Source organism: Conger conger, chromosome 12 (assembly GCF_963514075.1).
Source record: "Conger conger chromosome 12, fConCon1.1, whole genome shotgun sequence".
In the NCBI taxonomy this organism is placed as follows: Eukaryota; Metazoa; Chordata; class Actinopteri; order Anguilliformes; family Congridae; genus Conger; species Conger conger.
In genome coordinates, this window is record NC_083771.1 from 18,411,365 (window position 1) to 18,433,247 (window position 21,883).

General features: G+C 46.6%; 1 protein-coding gene and 1 pseudogene across 1 annotated transcript; both read left to right on the forward strand.

The window, feature by feature from the left end:
- The first annotated feature begins 1,400 nt into the window (after positions 1 to 1,400).
- On the forward strand, positions 1,401 to 17,771 carry dcaf12 (DDB1 and CUL4 associated factor 12). Its single transcript, XM_061262895.1, has 9 exons — positions 1,401 to 1,730; positions 10,651 to 10,941; positions 12,479 to 12,811; positions 13,538 to 13,598; positions 13,879 to 14,072; positions 14,372 to 14,437; positions 14,736 to 14,898; positions 15,239 to 15,417; positions 16,027 to 17,771. The coding sequence occupies exons 1-9, from the start codon at positions 1,671 to 1,673 to the stop codon at positions 16,183 to 16,185; spliced, it is 1,506 nt and encodes a 501-aa protein (XP_061118879.1). The 5' UTR covers positions 1,401 to 1,670; the 3' UTR covers positions 16,186 to 17,771.
- Positions 16,943 to 21,629, forward strand: LOC133141523 (tripartite motif-containing protein 16-like; annotated as a pseudogene).
- The last annotated feature ends 254 nt before the right edge of the window (positions 21,630 to 21,883 follow it).

Genomic DNA, 21,883 nt, shown 5'->3' on the forward strand with positions numbered 1-21,883 from the left:
TGATTGTTGGTGCCAGACAGGGTGGTTTGAGTATCTCAGAAACTTGATCTCCTGGAAGTTTGCAGAGAATGGTGTGAAAAACAAAAATCACCCAGTGAGCAGCAGTTCTGTGTGTAGAAAAGCCTTGTTAATGAGAGAGGTCAGACTGGTCAAAGCTGATAGGAAGGTGAGAGTAATGCAAATAACCACACATCACAACAGTGGTATGCAGAAGAGCATCTCTGAACACACAATGCGTCAAACCTCTTAAGTGGATAGGCTACAGCAGCAGATGACCAATAAGTCTAATAAATACCTAATAAAGTGCTCACTGAGTATATAATTGTATTATATGTGCCGTTGAGGAAAGAAGGGCTAATGACATCACTGTGTGGTGCATAATATATTGAACCCAGCAATGAGATCCACTAGTATTTGTCATGTATTTGAAACTAAAACAAGGGCATATACGAATGTTAGTAAATGCCTCTCTTGCCGATTATCTCGTTGTGTCACATAAACGCCAGCGTTTAATCAGGTTTTCATATGTTGTCTTACATTTAGCCGTTATTTTAAAAAAGAGAAGAAAAAACCTGCTTAACAGCAGTCCTTTTCAATTCAGTACTGAGGAGGGGGGGCTCTTTCACGTGGGCTCAGAAACGCATGAGCACAACAAAAAGATCATTGTGTCCGCAGGATGTGGCAGCAGGGAGAAGCATCGGCCGAGTTCTGCCACAGCTCAACTGAGAGATCAGCAAAAAAAAAAAAAGTTCCCAGAGGAGAGAGCAACCGTATGTTTGCAAGGGAAACTGCTGGAAACGCAGAGTCAGCAAATTTACAGATTTATGCCTTGTTATCAGTAATTTTAAACCTGGCCTTACAACATACATTATATGAATTGTTAATTGTTGACAGACATTATATATATAATTTATGCTGCATTGTGTATTGCTGTAAAGGGGGAAAGATACCATGTACTCACAGATTCACCTTTGATGCTTTTAAAGACAGAATTTGAAGAACTTGATGTTGCATAGGTTGAGATCTGAAGATAGTTATAATATTTTCAAATGGTCATCATAAATGGAAGACATGTTCACAACTTCACTTGGGTTGACAAGTCTGCTTACATCGTAGGAAGTGTGTTCAAAACTTCAAAACACAAACCAGACTAATCTTTTTGTATGAAAGTTTTTATTATTTATTATTATTATTATTATTATTGTTTTTAATAAATACTGGACAGGAGTCTTTTCCATTTTGGTCCCCCAGAGACGACAAGGAACCCCCTCCGAAGAATATAGACTTGGGACAAGACTATGTACGCCTGGGTCACGCACGGCATTAGATCTTATTCTACACGCCGAGTGAATGCACCTGCGCACTGCTTCTGGATGACGTTGGTGATGATGCAGTTTGCAAGGAGATACTAGACGGCGGAGGCAATCAGCGCACCCGGTAGGAGGGGTAACCTTTCTGGGTAAAACGCTCTTCGACGACTGAGAACTAAAGCGCGGAGGCCTGAGTGGTGGAGGTGGGAGGGGAGGACAGTGAACTTCTGCCGCGATCCTTTCTAGCTGCGGGAAACTGCTTCGATACAGGCAGTAAAATAGCAAAGTGCCATTATATGATCCAGTACCCAGCGTTACTGTTGCCCTCGATGTGGGTGAGGGACCTGTGTGTGTCGGATTATGGCGAGAAAAACAGTTAGCAGGAAAAGGAAGGCAGGGGAGCCCAAGGAACAACAACAGGTAGGCTGCTGCCGGTTTGAGCCCTCCTGCTGTAGCTTAGTAGCTACTGTAGATTTGCTTAGCCGCTTGCTAATGTATTCCTAAAAGCCTAGTTGGCTAGCGAACAGTTCGCTCGGCTAGCTGGCGAGAAAGCTAGCCTTTCTTTGGGAACCAAGTGTAGCTATGTAGGTAACGTTATTAGGACATTCTGTAATTAACGTTAATAATTCAGCTGCTGTGTTTCCATTCTTCATATTGGTAAGTTAGCTAACTATGTATTCAACCTAAATCGACATATATCATTTTGGCGTTTTTAACATGGCTAGTTGTCCTTAAACTAGGCATGACTGGTTATGACACTAACATTAGACATTAGCTAGCTACAACAGCACCGGCTGTAAGTTGCAAGCCTAATGTTAACGTTACATTTGTCGCTTTTGTAGTTGGCTAGTGAGTAGGCTGATGTAGCTAACGTAGATATCGTGGTGATGTTCGTGTTGGTCATGACGACTGTTGGCACTACCTCTGTTGGCGGCTAACTAGCTAACGTTAACATTTGAATTCACGAATTCGCTAACGTTAATGTTAGCTAAAACCAATAGCCAGCGCATAGCTAGCTAAACACTCGACTTACTAATGGCAACTTGGCTGTGCAGGTTTAATATGAGTCCATACCAAATGCCATATGGATGAAAGGTACGGCATGTCCTAACATTTATTTAAGTAGCGAGCACTGTCTGCTTTCGGCTGACAGTCCTGACAGTGTAGATTTCCTGGGGGCTTGGCAGGCCATGATACATTTTACCACATCCAAAGTCTGTACGTTAGTATAATATACATAGTTTACAGAAGTTTATTGCAGTGAGCCGAGCGAGACGGCTGACTGGGACGTTTTGTCCTTTGCTATTTGGAAATATCGTCAAATGTGTGTGAAGCCAAAACCGGATGTGATATTTTGCGTAACAGTGACCGCTAATGTTGAGCTTATAAATGGCTTAGAAAAATAAATGGTAACCTTACCTCGTTGATTATTTATTTTCGTAATGATTTTACCAGCATTACAGCTGTACGTCGCTTTGGATAAAAGCGTGAACTAAATAACTGTAATACCCAACTGAACGTTGAGTTGTCAAAAATCGACGTATTTTCACGTTTTTCTTGTCATTCTGTTTCGCCCTTCAACGTATCTGCCCCAAACGTGCGTTTGTTTTTCAACCCAAGAATTATTCTTCACACGAATCGTTTAATCATGGGCGGCCTTGATACCTCGCAAGAAAAAGGTTGTAGGTTCGATCCTCTCTGTCTGGAGTGTGGGGGTTTTCTTCCTGTGTTCGCGTGGGTTTACTCCGGCTACTCCGGTTTCCCCCACAATGTAAATTAGCCCAAGATCAAATTTACAGATTTATCGAAATGTTTTTAATATGCATTGGCAAATTAACGAATTTAATTACATTTAATGGATAAAATGACACTTAAAGGGACAATAGGTAAGATTATTGTGTTAAAACATTGTTACAAGACCATTGTAAATCCCTTCAAATCGTTGAAAAAGGCTCACTGACATGTTGACTCGCCCTCGGCCTGTGTTTATAGTCCTTGAATTCTGGTTTCCAAATATACAGTTGACGGGCCATCACTCTATACCAAAACATTGCACAGATGTACAATAAGTCAAGCTCATTGGTTGAAAAATGCAACAGCCAATGGTGTGGGGTTTTATTCTGTTTGTTCGCGTGTAGCTGCCCAAATTGCACTCCAGACAAGCTATCACTGAATCTCTGTATAATATTGCTTATTATCCTAGCCAAGACTACATATCTAGTTATAAAACAATACCAGTTCGCTCTTGGTAGCTACAAGCAAATTAGCCATAGTTAACTTGACAAATTTACAAATATCAATTCGAACAATACAAACATAGTAGCAAGCGTTGCCTACATTGTTGCACACGCGTTGTGTCTTAGGTGGATATTTGTAAATTCGGCAAGCTAACTAATAGCTCATTTAATTGTTGCTACCGATAACGAACTGGCATCATTTTATAACTAGATAGGTATTCTTTGCTTGGTTAATAAGCAGTAGTTTACTTACTTATGCCTATCACCCCTTCTGTTGTGTTCGTTGCCACAAGTCTTTATTGCTGATGGTGTTAGGCCAGCGAATCTGGAGGATTCGTCGCAGACAGGTGTTTAAGAGAACTTGCAGTTTATTGGTTGTGGTGTCAGTGGTCCTCCAGGTCTCAGCGCCGTAGAGTAGGACTGACTTCACGTTGGTGTTAAAAATCCTGATGTTGGTTACGATGGAAAGGTTTCTTGAGCTCCAGATGTTTTTTAGTCGGAGAAAGGCTCCTCTGGCCTTGCCAATCCTGGCTCTCTCGTCAGCACCTGTTCCACCTTGCTTGTTGACAGTGCTGCCCAGGTAGGTGAAGTCATTTACTTCTTCCGACGCTTCTTCTCCCAGAATGATGGGTGATGTGTTGTCAGCATTGATTTTCATGACCCTGCTCTTCCCCCTGTGGATGTTAAGCCCGAGCCGAGTAGAGCGGTCTGCGACGATGCTGGTCTTCACCTGCATCTGCTGCTGGGTGTGTGAGAGGAGGGCCAGGCCGTCTGCAAATCCGAGGTCTTCTAACTGCGTCCATAACGTCCATTGTATGCCATTTCGCTGTGGATTGCTTCATGATCCAGTCTATTGCCTGCAGGAACAATGGTGGCAACAGACAGCCCTGTCTCACTCCAGTTGTGACCTTGAAGGCGTTGGTGGGTCGACCGGCATGTGTCACCCTGCAGGTCATCCCCTCGTAGGAGTTCCTGATGATGTTTCTGTCCTTCTCTGGCAGTAGTATACAGGGTTTCAGCGATCCCTTGTCTGGAGTGCAGTTTGGGAAGCTACACGTTCCTTTTATTTCCTTAGGTGTTGAATCGTGCGTTTAGCTAAACGTTTATGTGTCTCAAATTGTAAGTTGCAGTTGCATCGTTTGTGGTACACTCTCATATCTTAGTTATATAAGCCAGCTAGTTCCATAGCCAAATAAGTCGCTTGCTCATAATATAGTTGGTTAGCTAACTTCAAAAAGACAAAACATATAAATAGTGTTGTGCAGCACACTAAAGTAAACATTTCATGAAGTCACCTGTTCAGCCAACATTTTCTTACGAGAACAATACGAAAATACGGCAGGCTCTGTCGCGTTTGTCACTGTCAACTTTGACGGCGATGCCGCAATTCTTCTCTTGACCATTAGGAGTCCGAAATTACCGATTGTACCTTTAAGTCGATGTGTCTTGAGTCGTCCTCGAGTATTGAGATTAGAGCCTAATCTGGTCGCACAATATTTTCTAAAATTCAATAAATTAATCAAGTGTAACAATGAGACTAAACGTGTCATGGCAGGAAATGTGCCCTTAAATGAAAGGTGGTGCTTCTGAGTAGTTTTTTGCATTGACAGGAACGACACCTCTTTACCCCAGCATATGTTCCCGGCAAAATGTTAATCTCTATTTATTAATTTTCCTGTTTCAAAAATTATTTAATTGCTGATATGAAATGTTGTCAGCATTATAAATGTATGCACCTGCTTTGAGGAAGGTGTGAATGGGAAATGTAATGACTGTGAACCAAATTGAAGCACAGAACATTTGATGCTGCATCTATAGCAGGGGTGGGCAATGAGGGCCGTATCCATTTCTGTATTTCAGACCAACTTCTGCTCTTAATTATTGAATTCGCCCAATCATTTCCGTGATCTGTAATTTACAGCCACGTTCTGTGATATAAACAGCAGCTGATAAATGCTCTGGTCTTGTTGCGTTTTATTGTCGTCTGATTTGCGAGTGAATCGATCACGGCTCATATGGCCAATTAGCTGATTGAGCCTGGGTAACTGGTGGCAGCAAAATCCTGCGTGCACACCACCCCTCCAGGACTGGAGCTGCCCAGCCCTGATCTAGAGCATAGTGTTTGCCTAGTTTGCCTGTAGCCCAGGGGTGTCAAACTGAATCCCCAGGGGGCCGCAGTGTCTGCAGGTTTTTGTGGTTTCCTTTCAATCAGCTGCCAATTAAGGCAAATTAAGGCCTTGGGAACAAGGCGTGTGGATACTTTAACCAATCAATGACTTGAATGAACCCAGAACACCCCAAAAACCAGCAGACACTACGGCCCTCCAGGACTGGAGTTTGACACCTGTGCTGTAGCCTGTCCTTGTGTTTGAGGCACTGGCCCAGGGAATGTTTGAAACGGAATGAGTCCCTGTTGGACGAGCTCAATTTGCATCTGGACATGACGCGTCACTGCTGGGGCACAGGAACCAGTCAGGGGAGATGCAGTTGAACCGTTCTCCACTCTGTCCCCACAAGGTGGCACATAGGCAGACGTGTCTTTTTTCTCTATTTGCAGAATGTGGCGAATTTGAAAAGAAATGACGGGAGTTTGAAAATGGGAACCATTCAGTATCCAGAGAAATGTTGTGAAAGAGTTGATATCTGCTTAAATGCATCACCCAAAGCTAAGGGTAACGTGGGCTGCGGTTGAATAAGACGCATGGTAATTGATATTTGGCCCCCCCACCCCCAAAAGGGGGAAAAAAAGAGGAAATAAATCTGGTAATGTGTTCAATATGGTTGTGAAAGCTGTCTGTCAACTGTGCCCCATTAAGGAACTCCACTCAGGGGAGTGTGGAAGGGACTGCTGGCACCTTATGTGGTTCCAAGCTGACTCGGCAAAGGGCATTGTGCAGTATGAATGGAGCTGGTCAGCTTCCAGTGTTTGTATGGCACGCACTGTGCAAAGTCACCCAACCACATGGGCTTGGCTTGACCAATCAGAGAGCTAAAACTTTTTCTTTCTTTAAATATACACATCTTTGGTTTCAGTAATTGCTGTTGCACTCAGATTGTGATGGTAACCCGATGCACCATTTTGATAAGCATCTCACTTACCCCTCCCTTTTCAGCTCCAGACTAGTTCTCATCTTTGGAATTATTTATTTATGAACCTTTATTCACACGGGAGGTTCATTAATGCTCATTTGCAGCAACGCCCTGTTAATGCCCTGCCAAGTAGCCTAACCTGCATGTGTTTGGACTGTGAGGAACTGACACAGGGAGAACATGCAAACTCCAAACAAAATCCTGGGCTGCCATAATTTTGCTTTTACTTTGTCTAATGGGGGGCGACATGGCTCAGGCAATAAGAGGAGTCGTCTGGCAGTCGGAGGGTTGTCGGTTCGATCCCCCACCCAGGCTGTGTCGAAATGTCCCTGAGCAAGACACCTAACCCCCAAATGCTCCTGACGAGCTGGTCGGCGCCTTGCATGGCAGCCAAACGCCGTTGTCGTGTGAGAGTGTGTATGAATGGGTGAATGAGAAGCATCAATTGTACAGCGCTTTGGATAAAGGCGCTATATAAATGCCAACCATTTAATGAATTAGCTGAATTAAACCATCTCTATGTTTTCGTCATTCTCCCAAACTGCTTCTGAAGAGGAAAGGCTGTAACCCTGGGGTCAGCCATTGGGGGATGGGATCCCCCTCTACAGCCGGGTTTCTCCTGAGATTTCTTCCCATCACTGAGAATATCTCAATTTCTCCCCAATGCCTGACTGTTTTTCCCCTGTCACTGGGAGTTTTATTTTTACCCCACATGCTTGCTATTTGAGCGTTTACGCCTGTTTCCTTATTTATTTATATTTATTTTTTCTTCTCCTGCTAGTCTGTGAGGACTTTGTGACAGTTTTCTGTACGAAGCGCTGTAGAAATAAAAGTGATTTAATTTGATTTGCTCTATAAAACAACATGAGAAACTCGCTGACCACAAAAAAAATGCCTGAGATTGAAGCATGAAATTGTATGCACAATGGAGCCAGTGTGGAGGGGAAAATGACTGTTTGTGTTCACAGGTGGAAGAGCCCTTTGTCTAGGGCCGCGTGATTAAGTCGCAGCACAACTATTCAGCCAAGAGCTGGCCCTGTGGGTCTTTATTGTACTTTGTGAGTTCTTTGCCTGTGGCAACGAATGGGCAGCCTGTTTGGATGTTTGCTGGAGTGCTGTGTGGATTAGTGCTCTTTCTGAGTGTTTGCGTAGTTCATGTAGACGTACGCCTTCACTGAAAGAGAAACCGATCAAGCAAACACAAAACGAGCCGGTGTGTAAGGTGGCATGTTGTAAATCTTTAGAGCAGAACACAGTCACGCAAGTGACGGTACTGTTGAGTAAGTAGTCTTCAGTGATATCAGTGATTTTACAAGTCTTATCCTTACGTTAGCTTTCACTTGAATGAAAGACTGTTGTGTCTTGTGATGAGTTCTACAACAGTAGACAGTGACAATATCCATCGTGTCACTACACTGCCACAGTCAGTCACATTCACATGGTCTTTCCATGTAGCGCTCCACATCACTGGTCAATTTGCGTTACTCCGGTATTCACATTGGGAAGGAGGGGCTAAGCTTCTGTAGTCAGCAGTGCTGTATATAAGCATTTTTCTAGGAATGGCTATCCCGTATCTGTGCGCAGTATTAACACTTGTACTAGTATTTGAATCTGAAAATGTGAAAATATTTTTTGTGGCTTTTCCTTGTTTTGCCAGCAATGATGTTGAAGAAATATTCAGAGTCAATAGTTGCTCATTACAAATCTTTAGTTTGATCTGGGGAGTCTGTGTGCTCCGTGCAAGAAGCTTCCAGAGACCAGAGAATTCCAAAGTAACAGTAGGAAGTGTCCTCTTCTTTATACATTATATCATCATTATTCTAATACCTGGTTTTCAATAAGAGCATTTTGATCAATCTTTAACAAATCCAAAACCTTTACGCATTTGACCCAGGTCTGGTAGAGGTAAAGTGAGAGCACGCATCTCCTCATGCCCGGGAGGCATCCTGATCAGATGCCCGAATCACCTCAATTGGCTCCTTTCGACGCGAAGGAGCAGCGGCTCTACTCCGAGCTCCCTCCGGATGTCCGAGCTCCTCGCCCTATCTCTAAGGCTGAGCCCGGCCGCCCTACGGAGGAAGCTCATTTCGGCAGCTTGTATACGCGATTCCTGAGCGAATGTAGAAATACCAGCAGCCATAGGGGCTCAGGCTGCAGTGCACAGTGTGTGGGTAGAGACATGACACCCCCCCTCCCCCCCCATCCCGACGTGGATGCATTGGGCCTCAGGGTAACAGACGCTGGAGTGCCAGGCAGCGGGAGATGACTTTGCAGCAGGGAGCTCTCCGCTGGACCCGGGTGCCGTCCCGGCGTGGCCTAGTTTGGCGGAGCGGTATGTAGGTCAGTGGGGCGGAGGGGAAAGCCGCGCGGTAAGAAGCGTGCGTGTAAAGGCGAGCAGCGGCCAGTTTACCTAGCACTGCGTTCTCTCGTCCTGTCTCCATGAGGCTGTGACGGCGTGTGCGGTCTCAGGGGAGCGCCTCTACACGCTCGCCTCTAATAATGATCATCTGTTATCCCAGGCAACTTACAGGTGGTTAGACTGAGCGGTGCTGGCTCCAGGGCCCAACAGCAGCAGGGGATATAATGGCCAGGGTGCAGCGCTTCGGTTTGTTCCAGAGCCGCTTCCTGATGGGTTATGGTGTGACCATGGCAACTGTGCAGACTGACACAGAGACTGCGCAGACTGCCCCTCTAGACACAGAGAGACTGCGCAGGCTGCCCCTCTAGACACGGAGAGACTGCGCAGACTGCCCCTCTAGACACGGAGAGACTGCGCAGGCTGCCCCTCTAGACACGGAGAGACTGCGCAGGCTGCCCCTCTAGACACGGAGAGACTGCGCAGACTGCAGCTCTAGACACGGAGAGACTGCGCAGACTGCAGCTCTAGACACGGAGAGACTGCGCAGACTGCAGCTCTAGACACGGAGAGACTGCGGAGACTGCAGCTCTAGACACGGAGAGACTGCGCAGACTGCCCCTCTAGACACGGAGAGACTGCGCAGACTGCAGCTCTAGACACGGAGCGACTGCGCAGACTGCCCCTCTAGACACAGAGAGACTGTGCAGACTGCAGCTCTCGACACGGAGAGACTGCGCAGACTGCCCCTCTAGACACAGAGAGACTGCGCAGACTGCAGCTCTAGACACGGAGAGACTGCGCAGACTGCAGCTCTAGATGCTCCCCTCCCCCCTGTAGCTGGCCTGGGGATTGTGTAATGTTATCCCTCATTAACATTCACACAACAGGCTTAATAAAAGCAACTGCTGAGTCGGCATATTCCTTCAGCCCACTGTAACCATATGGTCAGTGTTCCTATGGTAATGTTATAGACTACAGTAGAACTCCACTGTCTGGAATATGAACTGTATCACAACAATCTCCATGTGGTGTCTATTGTTGTTTGAACTGACCTCATCGCTGTACAGTAGTTTGTGTGTTGAGATTGGATGTGTTCATAGCTGATAGTTTTCTATCATGAGCATAGCCCATATCCGCTAATCTGTCGCATTAGGTGACATTTTGGTGATATTTTAGTCATTTGGTTGCCTCTAATTGGCAGCACTGACCTGATGCCGCTAGGTATTTACAGGGGTTAATGATAGTTCAGAGCTTCAGTTGACTGAGGGGACACTATCCTGAGCTTCATATGTCATAGTTGTTTGTACGAATAAAATGTAGTGGTTGAGCTGTATTTGAACAAGAAATGAATTCCCTTCCTCTCGCTCTCCTCCTTCCTCTCCCTCATTTCTCCCTCTCCCCCGCCCCTCTCCCCCTCTCTCTCTCTCCCCCTCCTCTCTCTCTCTTTCTCTCTCTCTCTCCCCCCTCCTCTCTCTCTTTCTCTCTCCCCCTCCTCTCTCTCTCTCCCCCTCCCCCCCTCCTCTCTCTCTCTCTCTCTCTCTCTCTCTCTCTCTCTCTCTCTCTCTCTCTCTCTCTCTCTCTCTCTCTCTCTCTCTCTCTCTCTCTCTCTCTCTCTCTCTCTCTCTCTCTCTCTCTCTCTCTCTCCCTCTCCCAGGTGGGCTGGTGCCAGTCTCCCTGTAAGCGTGCGCGTGTGTCCTCCTCGTCCTCCTCCTGGTGGTGTTCATGGCGCTGGCGGCGCTCGCTGGTGTGTGCGCTGCGGGGGCGGGAGTTCCGTCCGCAGCAGCAGCAGGAGTGGCGGCTCCAGCGCAGCCTGAGGGGCTTCGCCGCCGGCCGGCTGCCCGGCATCCTGCGGGAGCGCCAGTTCTCCCTGGGCTGCCTCAACAAGGTGTTCGCCTCGCAGTGGCTCAACCACCGACAGGTGGTGTGTGGGACCAAGTGCAACACGGTGAGAGAGAGAGAGTGTGTGTGGCTGTGTGTGGCTGTGTGTGGCTGTGTGTGGCTGTGTGTGGCTGTGTGTGGCTGTGTGTGGCTGTGTCTGTCTGTCTGTGTCTGTCTGTGTCTGTCTGTGTCTGGCTGTGTCTGGCTGCGTGTAAATATGGAATTGTTTTGAATTAAAATACTTTTTCTGCCCTTTACTGAGGTTGTCTGGTATTTGAACCTATGAAATCCTCTCAAAACGTACAAACCCTGCCTTCTGCTCCTTCTGGTTGAGTCAGTTGCACCAGGCAAGATCAGTCGAGCACAGAAAAGTATTTGAATCCAAAACAATTACGTCTTTAACAATTACTATCGTGGTTGTGGCAACTATCGCTACAGAGAGAAGTAGCGAATTTCAAAAGGATATACCAAAACTGTTTACTACCGACGGGACGTAATGTTGCCTCAGCAAAATAACAGTGTTGCAAAACCCAAAGCTGGTACTACCGAAAATCCCCACGGGACCGAAAAACGTAGCTACCAAGTAAAGTAACACCGTTAATTCCCAGAGTAGCCTAACAGCGCGAAAGAGAACAGAACAAAGTCTGTACTCCGTGGTAAAATCCTAAACAATTCAAAACCCAATATAGCTCATTGGAGTGTCGGGTTCAAAGTTTGACGAGCCCCCATCTGTTACGAAACGAAACCCAACAATGTAACAAAGACAAATGGGTGTAAAAGTTCGTAACATTTAACACACAACCACAGTAATATGTAAAGGCGTGACTGAAACGCAACACGGGATTTATCGGTTAGATAATCATTTAATATTTACAAGTTAATGATCGTCTTAATCCTAAGCTTAAACCTATAACTCTAAACTATAAACTATTTACAGAGCCTCACCAGGCAGTCCATACAGCGGTCCAAGGTCGTCCGATGGTCGGTTCTTGTAAGTCCAAAAGAAGAACCGAAAACGCTGGGCTTGTGAGACTAAATAAAGTATCCTATAGTCTTGATAATTAATAGCTAAAAGTGGTAAACCTAAATAACCAAAAGGGAGAGCGAGAAGAGAATATGGCTCAAAGTAGATGAGTCTCAAGAAGATTATTCAAATGGCGATTCCGATGAGATGACGACGTCCAGCCGTTATATAGTCGTGCATCTTTTTAATCCCACGTCGCGCCGCGATCCCTCGTCTCCGGGCGGCGTAAAGGCATCCTGGTCTCCGCAGCATCTGCATGGCCAGGTGGTTCCTCCGCGACGGTCGTCATGGGCATCCACCAAGGCAGGTCACCCGGAAACAGGATGCACTCCTACCTGTATAGGGAAAAACCAGCACGCGGCAATACCCAGCCAAAAACTCCAAACAGTACCCTTAAAATTACATCCCTAGATCTAACCTTATAATACACTGGGATGTAACAAAGGTCTGGTGTGCGTTTGTGTGTTTGTGTGTTTTCGTGTAAGCGTGTGTGCGTATGTGCGTATGTATGTGGGTGTTTGACTGTCTCTCTCTCTCTCTCTCTCTCCCCCTCTCCCCCTCTCCCCCTCTCTCCTCCCAGCTGTTTGTTTTGGATGTTCTGACTGGGCAGGTCACGCGCATCCCCATGCTGAAGGACAGGGAGGTGCAGTGCGGGGTGGGAGGTGCAGGAGATGCAGGAGGAGGCGTGGCAGGCCTGGTGAATGGGCCAACGGGCTCCATGGGGGCCGTCCCGGGGGTGGCACCAGGGGCAGGGCCAGGGACGGTGCTCGGGACGGTGCTGGACCAGCAGAGCTGTGGAATCCACGCCATCGAGCTCAACCCCTCCAGCTCCCTATTGGCCACCGGGGGGGACAACCCCAACAGCCTGGCCGTGTATCGCCTACCCACACTGGACCCCGTCTGCCTGGGGGATGTGAGTCTCTCTCTCTCTCTCTCTCTCTCTCTCTCTCTCTCTCCCTCTCTCTCCCCCCCCCTCTCTCTCTCTCTCTCTCTCTCTCTCTCTCTTCCTCTCACACTCACTCTCACTCACTCTCTCACTCTCACTCACTCACTCCCCCTCTCCCTCTCTCCTCCCTCTCCCTCTCCCTCTCTCTCTCCCTCTCTCTCTCCCTCCCTCACTCTCCCTCTCACACTCACTCTCACTCCCCCTCCCTCTCTCTCTCTCCCTCCCTCTCTCTCCCTCACACTCTCGCACTCGCTCACACTCTCTCTCACTCTCACTCACTCCCCCCTCTCCCTCTCTCTCCCCCCTCCCTCTCCCCCTCTCTCTCTCTCTCTCTCTCTCTCCCTCCCTCTTTCTCCCTCACTCTTCGTCTCACACTCTCACACTCTCGCACTCGCTCACACTCTCTCTCACTCTCACTCACTCCCCCCCTCTCCCTCTCTCTCCCCCTCCCTCTCTCTCCTCTCTCACCCTATGTCTCTCACATTATCTTTTGCTCTCTTTGTCTTCTCTGCTTCTGGGGATCGGCAGGGGTTCTGGGGAAAGACTAAAGATGGGAAGAGAGGAATGATACAGTCATAGCACTGATGGGAGTCATAGCCTGATGGAGGATTGAGGATTCACCTGAACACGTAATAATCTGATATGCGTCATTGAGCTTTCATGATAACCCTGCTCCCTCTCTCCCTACCTCAGGATGGACACAATGACTGGATCTTCTCCATCGCCTGGATCAGTGACACCATGGCTGTATCCGGTGAGCTGGTGCCTGCCGCACTGTTAGGGCCTCACCCTCATAAGTTCTGTTGGGTTCTGTTATTTTAGCAGAGGGTGAGGGTTAGTCCAATCCCCTGGGATAAAGTCTGTTTTCAGTGCTAGTGTTGGCCATTCTTGGGTCTATTTGAACTACACTGGTAATTTAAAAACGGGAGAATCGCCTGAAAACAGAAGGTATTATCTAATGACAGGTGACAGTTAAGACCACCTCATATCATGAAATCCGGCAGATTAATAAAAAGTTTGGCTGCCCCCTTCAGGGTCCCGGGACGGCTCCATGGGGCTGTGGGAGGTGTCTGAGGAGGTGCTGAACATGACGGAGAGGAGGCAGGATGCCGAAGGTGTCCCGAGTTATTCCCACATCTCCCACCGTGCCCTGAAGGACATTCCCAAAGAGTACACCAACCCCTACAACTGTAAGGTCCGGGCCCTGGCCTTCAACGATGGGCACAAGGTAGCGACACCGTCTTCCTGATTGGGTGTGCACCATGGACCTTATTGGGGCCACTCAAACCTCTGGCTAAAACCATATCTACTATCTATGTCTACAAACCTTCTAGAAAGTTTGTTTTGAGGGTAGCAAAGGATCTGAATGGAAAGTTTGATGTCTAAAGTGAAATGACTGTCATTGATGTGGTCTGAGGTGATGTGACCTAAGGATTGAGTAATTATGAACATTGGTGAAGAGCCAAGTTCTGATTTTCACCAAGCCCACTTTCCATTTCTCTTTTTTCCCCCCTCTCTCTTTTCCAGGAACTGGGTGCGGTGTCCCTTGATGGCTATTTTCACCTGTGGAAAGCTGAGCACAACCTGTGCAAGGTGAGATTGCCAAGTTCTGAGTTGTGGTCAACCGCAGAACAACCAAAGTGAACCATGGTCAGATTTAGTAATAAACTGCATTTCGTTCCTGGCTGTAAAATGTATTCAGTTGAACAGAAAAAGATAATATTTCAAGAAATGTAATGAACTTTAAGAAAATGCATCACTATGGAGAAAAGACGACAGGGAGCAAGTGTCTCAGGCAGGGAAGGAGGCCTTGCTGTGCTCTTCTAGGTGTGGCTTCGTAGGTCAGTGGTGATTGGTTGAGCTTGTTGCACTAAGCCCGCCTCTCCCCCAGCTGCTGTCCACGAAGCTACAGCACTGCAAAGAGAACGTGTGCCTGGCGTACGGCCGGGAGTGGTCCGTCTACGCCGTGGGGTCCCAGGCCCACGTCTCCTTCCTGGACCCACGGGAGCCCCCCCACACCATCAAATCCGTCAGCTCGCGGGAGAGAGGGAGCGGTGAGGAGACGGCAAACACTCACTCAGGCATACACTCACACTCTCTCTCACACAAGCAAGCACGCACGCACACACACACACACACCCACTCTCTCGCACACACACACACACACTCACTCTCACACACACGCACACATACACACACACCCACTCATACACACACACCCACTCTCTCGCACACACACACACACACACACACACACTATCTCTCTCTCGCACACACACACTCACTCACTTTCTCACACACACACCCACTCTCTCTCTCTCTCTCTCTCGCACACACACACACACACACACACACACACAGCTGATTTGAGGACCTGGTGCTGTATGTGTGCAGGTATACGGTCTGTGAGCTTCTACGAGCACATGGTTACCGTGGGGACGGGCCAGGGCTCCCTGCTCTTCTATGACATCAGAGCCCAGCGCTTCCTGGAGGACCCGTCCAGCCCTGCCTGCGGCTACCGCCAACGGCCTGGAGAGGCCATCCTCAAACTCAGCACTGGAGCCGGCTGGCTGGTGAGTGTGTGTGTGAGTGTGTGAGTGTGTGAGTGTGTGAGTGTGTGAGTGTGTGAGTGTGTGAGTGTGTGAGTGTGTGAGTGTGAGTGTGAGTGTGTGTGTGTGTGTGAGTGTGTGTGTGTGTGTGTGTGTGTGTGTGTGTGTGAGAGTGTGAGAGTGTGAGAGTGTGAGAGTGTGAGAGTGTGAGAGTGTGAGAGTGTGAGAGTGTGAGAGTGTGAGAGTGTGAGAGTGTGAGTGTGAGTGTGAGTGTGAGTGTGAGTGTGAGTGTGAGTGTGTGTGTGTGTGTGTGTGTGTGTGTGTGAGTGTGTGTGAGTGTGTGTGTGTGTGTGTGTGAGTGTGAGTGTGAGTGTGAGTGTGAGTGTGAGTGTGAGTGTGAGTGTGAGTGTGAGTGTGAGTGTGAGTGTGAGTGTGAGTGTGAGTGTGAGTGTGAGAGTCCGCATGTGTTTGTGAGGGCACGTGTGAATTACTAATAATTTACTAATTTGTTTCACATTTTCTTTCCCTGTTACTCCTCTCTCCCTCTTCCTCTCCCCCCCCTCTCCCTCCCTCTTTCTCCTCTTCTTTCCCTCCCTCTCTCCCCTTCTCTCTCCCTCTCTCCTCCTCTCTCAGAACCATGATGAAACCTGGAGGAGCTACTTCTCAGACATCAGCTCCTTCCCCAACGCGGTGTACACGCACTGCTACGACTCCTCCGGCACCAAGCTTTTCGTGGCGGGAGGGCCCCTGTGCTCCGGTCTCCACGGCAACTACGCGGGCCTGTGGAGCTAGCGTGGCGGGACTCCTCCCCCTCCACCTATCCCTCCTTCCCCTATCCTCCCTGTCCCACCCATGCCTTGCCCTCCGTTTGCTTTTCTCCAGCTCTGTCCATCGGCGTACGCAGGCTGTAGGTTCTCCCATATTCCTGTCATCCTCCTTTACCTTTTCTCTCCTTCATTTCCCTCGTTTCCTTGGAATCTGGTAGTCTGAGGTCTTTCTTCCCCTCACTCCCCCTGTCCGCCATCTTTGTTTTCACCTTTCAGCCACTAGCTTCACTGTCTCTCTCTCTCTCTTTCTCTCTCTCTTTTAATAGATTACTACTACTTTGGTGTTTGACTAACTGTTCCGGGAGCGTTATGCTGCTTTTGGGGGGCTCCCCTTGTCTGTGTGGAGGTCTGTCTGGTCTGTCTAAACCTGCATCAGGAGGATAAAACAAACAGACAGTTAAACCATCCTCCACTCTCCCATTGCAATTTCTTTACTTTTGTGGAGGTGGGGCTCCGATTTAGGACCTGTCCATCGTTTGTCCAGATGATTGACAGCTGACTGTTTTGGCTCCTCCCCTCTCTCCGGGGACAGACTGTATTAAAAGGAGGAAGAGAAAGAGAGGGATGTGTTATTGCGCGGGAGGGAAGGAAAACGGAGTTGGGTTTTGTGCAGTGGCTCAGAGACGCGGGTGACCGACGCAGCGGGGCGCTGGGTCCGGAAGCAGGTCAGGAGCCCTGCCGAGTCTGGAAAAGGGCAAACGAAGAGAGTCAAAGGGAGCGCGATGAGCGGGAATGCCGTGAGGATGCTGGTGTCGGCGTGCCCAGTTCTGGGAATGGCAAAGAACTATTTCAGCCCGGATTTGATTCTACCCTGCGTGTGATTTGATATTAAAGAAAGCCTTATTTATTTATACCCCCACACATGCACACACGCGCTCACATGCGCACACACACACACACACAGACACACATGCGCGTGCACACACACACACGCACACGCACACGCACACATGCACACATTCACTTTGAGCTTATGATCTGTATGAGGAGTATGTTGTTTTGTTCTTTGTCACTATTGTTGTCCCCCCCCCCCCATCCCTTCTGTCAAGAGAAGGGCATCGACCCATTCTCTATTGTTATTGGTCAGAATCAGGGGCATCTATTCCTTCTGTTCTTATAGGTCAGAATCTGGGCTACGGTGAATTACATTGTCGCCCCCTCCTGGTCTTTCTGTGAAAGGCTGTTGCTGGCGACATTCTTTCTGTTTATTGCATTGTTCATGAGGTTGTCTGCATAGTGTAAGAACATAAACAAACAACAAACCCCAATAACAACCATATACTCCGCAAAATAACCATCACTTTTAAAGATGTATTTTATATATAAATGTCTATGTATACGTATGTGAAATCTAGGCATATGCATACGCTTATATATATATGTTTGGGAAAATGTGTGAACTAACCTGTCTTTTATTTTGGTGGTGCCCTCTTTTATATACACATCATGAATGTTTTTACGATTTATTGAGTGTGACAATATTGTACGACATCAACAACGACAAAGTCCTGCCCCACAATATCTGGAAGTAATAAAAGCGTATTGATAATTCTTTTCTGTTTCGAGCTTTCATTCCCTGTGGCCTGCCTCTTTCAACATGTTGATTCAAATATTTCTTCGTGAAATAAAATGTTTTTCAACATACTTCGAACTGCATGTACTATGCTTTTAACTGGTGAAGTGTTTAATTTTACTGGCATGAATATTAATAGAAACTATATGACAGTTGAAGCGAATCAGATAAGCGAATCATTTTTAGGTGTTCTTATACAGATGAAATGGAACACATTCATCTTTTACCCATACAAAAGAAGCAGTTCTCAGTATTGGCACTAGAGGAGGCTCACAGTACATTTTTAACAGCTGGTAGGTCTGAATTAAATCCTACTTGAAAATTTTGTCAATGTTGGTCTCTGTTTGCACACGGAAACCAGTCGCATACAGTAATTAGGAGTAATCTGGAATGGACAGTTTTTACATTCGAGAATGTGTATCAAGCCTTTCTCAACCATTTCAGTTGTAGGATGACAAATATGTGATATTCTTAACTGAACACTTAGCAATGGGAGATCTAGAACATTTGACTTAGAATTTTGGAACAGAAAACATACTCTTCAGTGTTAAAAACAAAGGTACAGCATATGCATTAAAACATGCATTATAAGATATTTCAGGCTTTCTGTAAGTGGTGATCCTTTGTCTTTCTAGGATTTTAAATGGTAATAAAAATGGTTGGCATTTATATAGCGCCTTTATCCAAAGCGCTGTACAATTGATGCTTCTCATTCGCCCATTCATACACACACTCACACACCAACGGCGATTGGCTGCCATGCAAGGCGCCGTCCAGCTCGTCAGGAGCATTTGGGGGTTAGGTGTCTTGCTCAGGGACACTTGGACACAGCCTGGGCAGGGGATCGAACCGGCAACTGCCAGACGACTGCTTTTACTGCCTGAGCCATGTTGCCATATTATTATAATTATGATTTATTTTCACAAATTAATTGACTGGTCTTACTGATATGACTGTTCCGCCAGTCATCCTGTACCTACAGGTGTGTTAAAAAAATCAAATCTGATGAACCGCTGTTATTAGTAGTAGTGATATTTCTGCATGGCAAATACTTTACTTGTAGATGTAGTAGTGTAATAGAAAAACAGCAGACCCAACTGTAATAGCAGTGTGGAGTTTAATTAGAGAATTAATTCATTCTGTGAAAAACTGGGTGTCATTAATTTTTTTTTTCTTTATTAAGGAAGAAGGGAAGCAAATGTTTCACACATTGTTATAAAATGCATTTCCTTCTGAATTGCTAAGTAAAATGGGCCGTTCCAAACATTGTTTGGAGGAACAATGTAATTTGATTAAAAAGCTCATTGGAGAGGGGAAAACATTTAAAGAATATGATATCATATTTCTGTTTTTCACACATGTTTCAGCAATGGTAGTCGGTCAGTCAGTCGGTAAGAGACATAGTCAATACTTGGCCGGCCTGCAAAAATGAGCCATGGCCTGATGGTGAAGGCGGACTACAGTTAAAATAAAAGGAGGAAATTGGCCAAAATATGCTTAGGTCTCTGAGGGTTAAAATATCATATTACTTGCAAGGTTTGTTTAAGAAGATTTCTTTTACAAACCTAAAGTAAAGTGATTTTCTGGCTTCACCTATGAGACCACTAGCTACACTTTATGCAATAACCTGCAAGATTTCTTATGTGTTAGCAATTTTGTAACAAATGTGAACACCGTCTACTCCAATGTAACTTTATGCATAGGAGCAGCTGAGGGTGATAGAGAGTGAATTCCACCTGAGCATCCTGGAGAGAGAGAAGGAGCTCTGTGATCTGAGACAGACTGCAGTCACTCATGGTGGGTACTGCCCAGAGGAGAAGATCTCAGTCATAGCGCTCCTCCAGAGGGGAGTCAAGTGGAGTCCACTTTCCAGCCCCATGATGTTCAATCTCGAGAGCTAAGTGAAAAATCTGGTTAAAATGTACAGCCCGCCTCTCTCCATGTCTCCTAACAGCGCTCTGCACAGGCAGCAGTGGAGGGAAGCAAAAGGCTCTTTACTGAGATGATCCGCTCCATTGAGAGAAGGTGTTCTGAGGTGAAAGAGCTGATCAGAGACCAGGAGAAGGCTGAAGTGAGTCGGGTTGAAGGACTCCTGGAGTGACTGGAGCAGGAGATTGCTGAGCTGAGGAGGAGAGACGCTGAGCTAAAGCAACTTTCAGACACAGAGGACCACATCCAATTCCTCCAGGTAACAATTTCAGCTTTTATTTCCTGGAACATCATGCAGCAAGAGAATGACCCAAAACACACTGCCAACACAACAAAGGACTTCATTAGGGAGAAAAGGTGGAAGGTTTCAGACTGCCCAAGTCAATCACCAGACCTTAACCCAATTGAGCCTGCATTTCACCTCCTGAAGAGGAGATTGAAGGGAAAACCCCCCGAAACAAACAACTGAAAGAGGCTGCAGTAAAAGCCTGGAAAAGCATCACAAAAGAAGAATGCAACAGTTTGGTGATGTCAATGGGTCGCAGGCTTGATGCAGTTTTTGCCAGCAAGGGATATGCTACCAAATATTATTTGTTAGTTACTTTAATTTACTAAAATACTCTCTGTTCCAGTACTTCTGCTCACTTAAAAACTAGTTTACACCAGAAAATAAAAGCTGAAATTCTGAACTCTTGTCTCATCTTTTTATCTCAACCCCAAATGTATTCAGTATATTGCAAAAACAAAGGTTGCTGTTCCAATATATTGTACATACATGGTGAGGTGTTCCTCATTTACAAAAATCCGCTCATGGCATTTTCACAGGAATCTGTATTGAAACTGTTCCGTCAGCCTCTCTGTGCTCCTGGACCTAGAGACGTACGCAGCATCACTGTCACTCCACACGTCTCTTTTGAGACTCTGAAGAAATCTGTCTCTGAACTGACCAAGCAATTCGAAGATGTCTGCAAGGTAGAACTGATCAAAATTCCTGAATCAGGTTGTTTTTCTACAGAGATTTTACAGGACAAAATCCTGTTTTTTTATTCTTTCCAAAACCAATGGGCTGATAAAGCACAGTGAATATACAGTAATTGTCAGTTAAATTGAAGCACTTTGAAATCCATCTCAGTACACATTATCCTCCATCCTCAACCTCATCTTTATTTCTCTCCTTTTCCCTCACTCCCTGCAGTGAAAGAGGCCCATGCCGTAGAGCCCAGGACCCGAGAGCTTTTCTTACAGTGTGAGTGCTTGCTCTGAAACTCTTGTCTGAGACACACACACACACACACCTCTCTCACTCATTCACTCACACACATGCAGGCACACACACACACAAACAAACACACAAAACACACATCTCTCTCTATAAATATATTGCATTTTAAAATGATTCTGAAACAATCAGAAAGAACTCACATGCAAACAAACATATGGAGATGGAACAAAAACTGAAATCACGCTGTGTAGTCTTGAAGAAAACTGAATTATAGACAGACCTTAGAGGGATCTGTTATCATATTTAATCTCCTTCTCCTCTATCAGTTTCCCGTCAGCTCACACTGGACCCCAACACAGTGAATAAATACCTCCGTCTGTCTGGGGGGAATGGAACGGCAACCAATATGGGAAAGGACCGGCCATATCCTAGTCATGCAAAAAGATTTCAGCACCGTCCCCAAGTGTTCTGCAGAGAGGGTCTGCCCGGACACTCTGCCGAGTGGTTCACGGATAAAGAGGTTTCTACAGGAGTGGCGTATAGAGACGTCAAGAGAAAAGGAACTGGTGATGAGTCATCTAGGATATAATAAAACATTGGAGATTGTACTGTTCTCCCTCCAGTTATTCTTTCAGCCACAAAGATGAGTTAATTAAAATCCCTGTTCCTTCCTCCTCCAGAATAGGAGTGTACCTGGATCACAGGGCAGGAACTCTGTCCTACAGCGTGTCTGACACAATGACCCTCCTGCAGTGTCCAGACCACATTCAATAGTATTACATTACATTACATTATTGGCATTTAGCAGACACGCTTATCCAGAGCGACGTACAATTGATTAGACTAAGCAGGAGACAATCCTCCCCTGGAGTAATGCAGGGTTAAGGGCCTTGTTCAAGGGGCCAATGGCTGTGTGGATCTTATTGTGGCTACACCAGG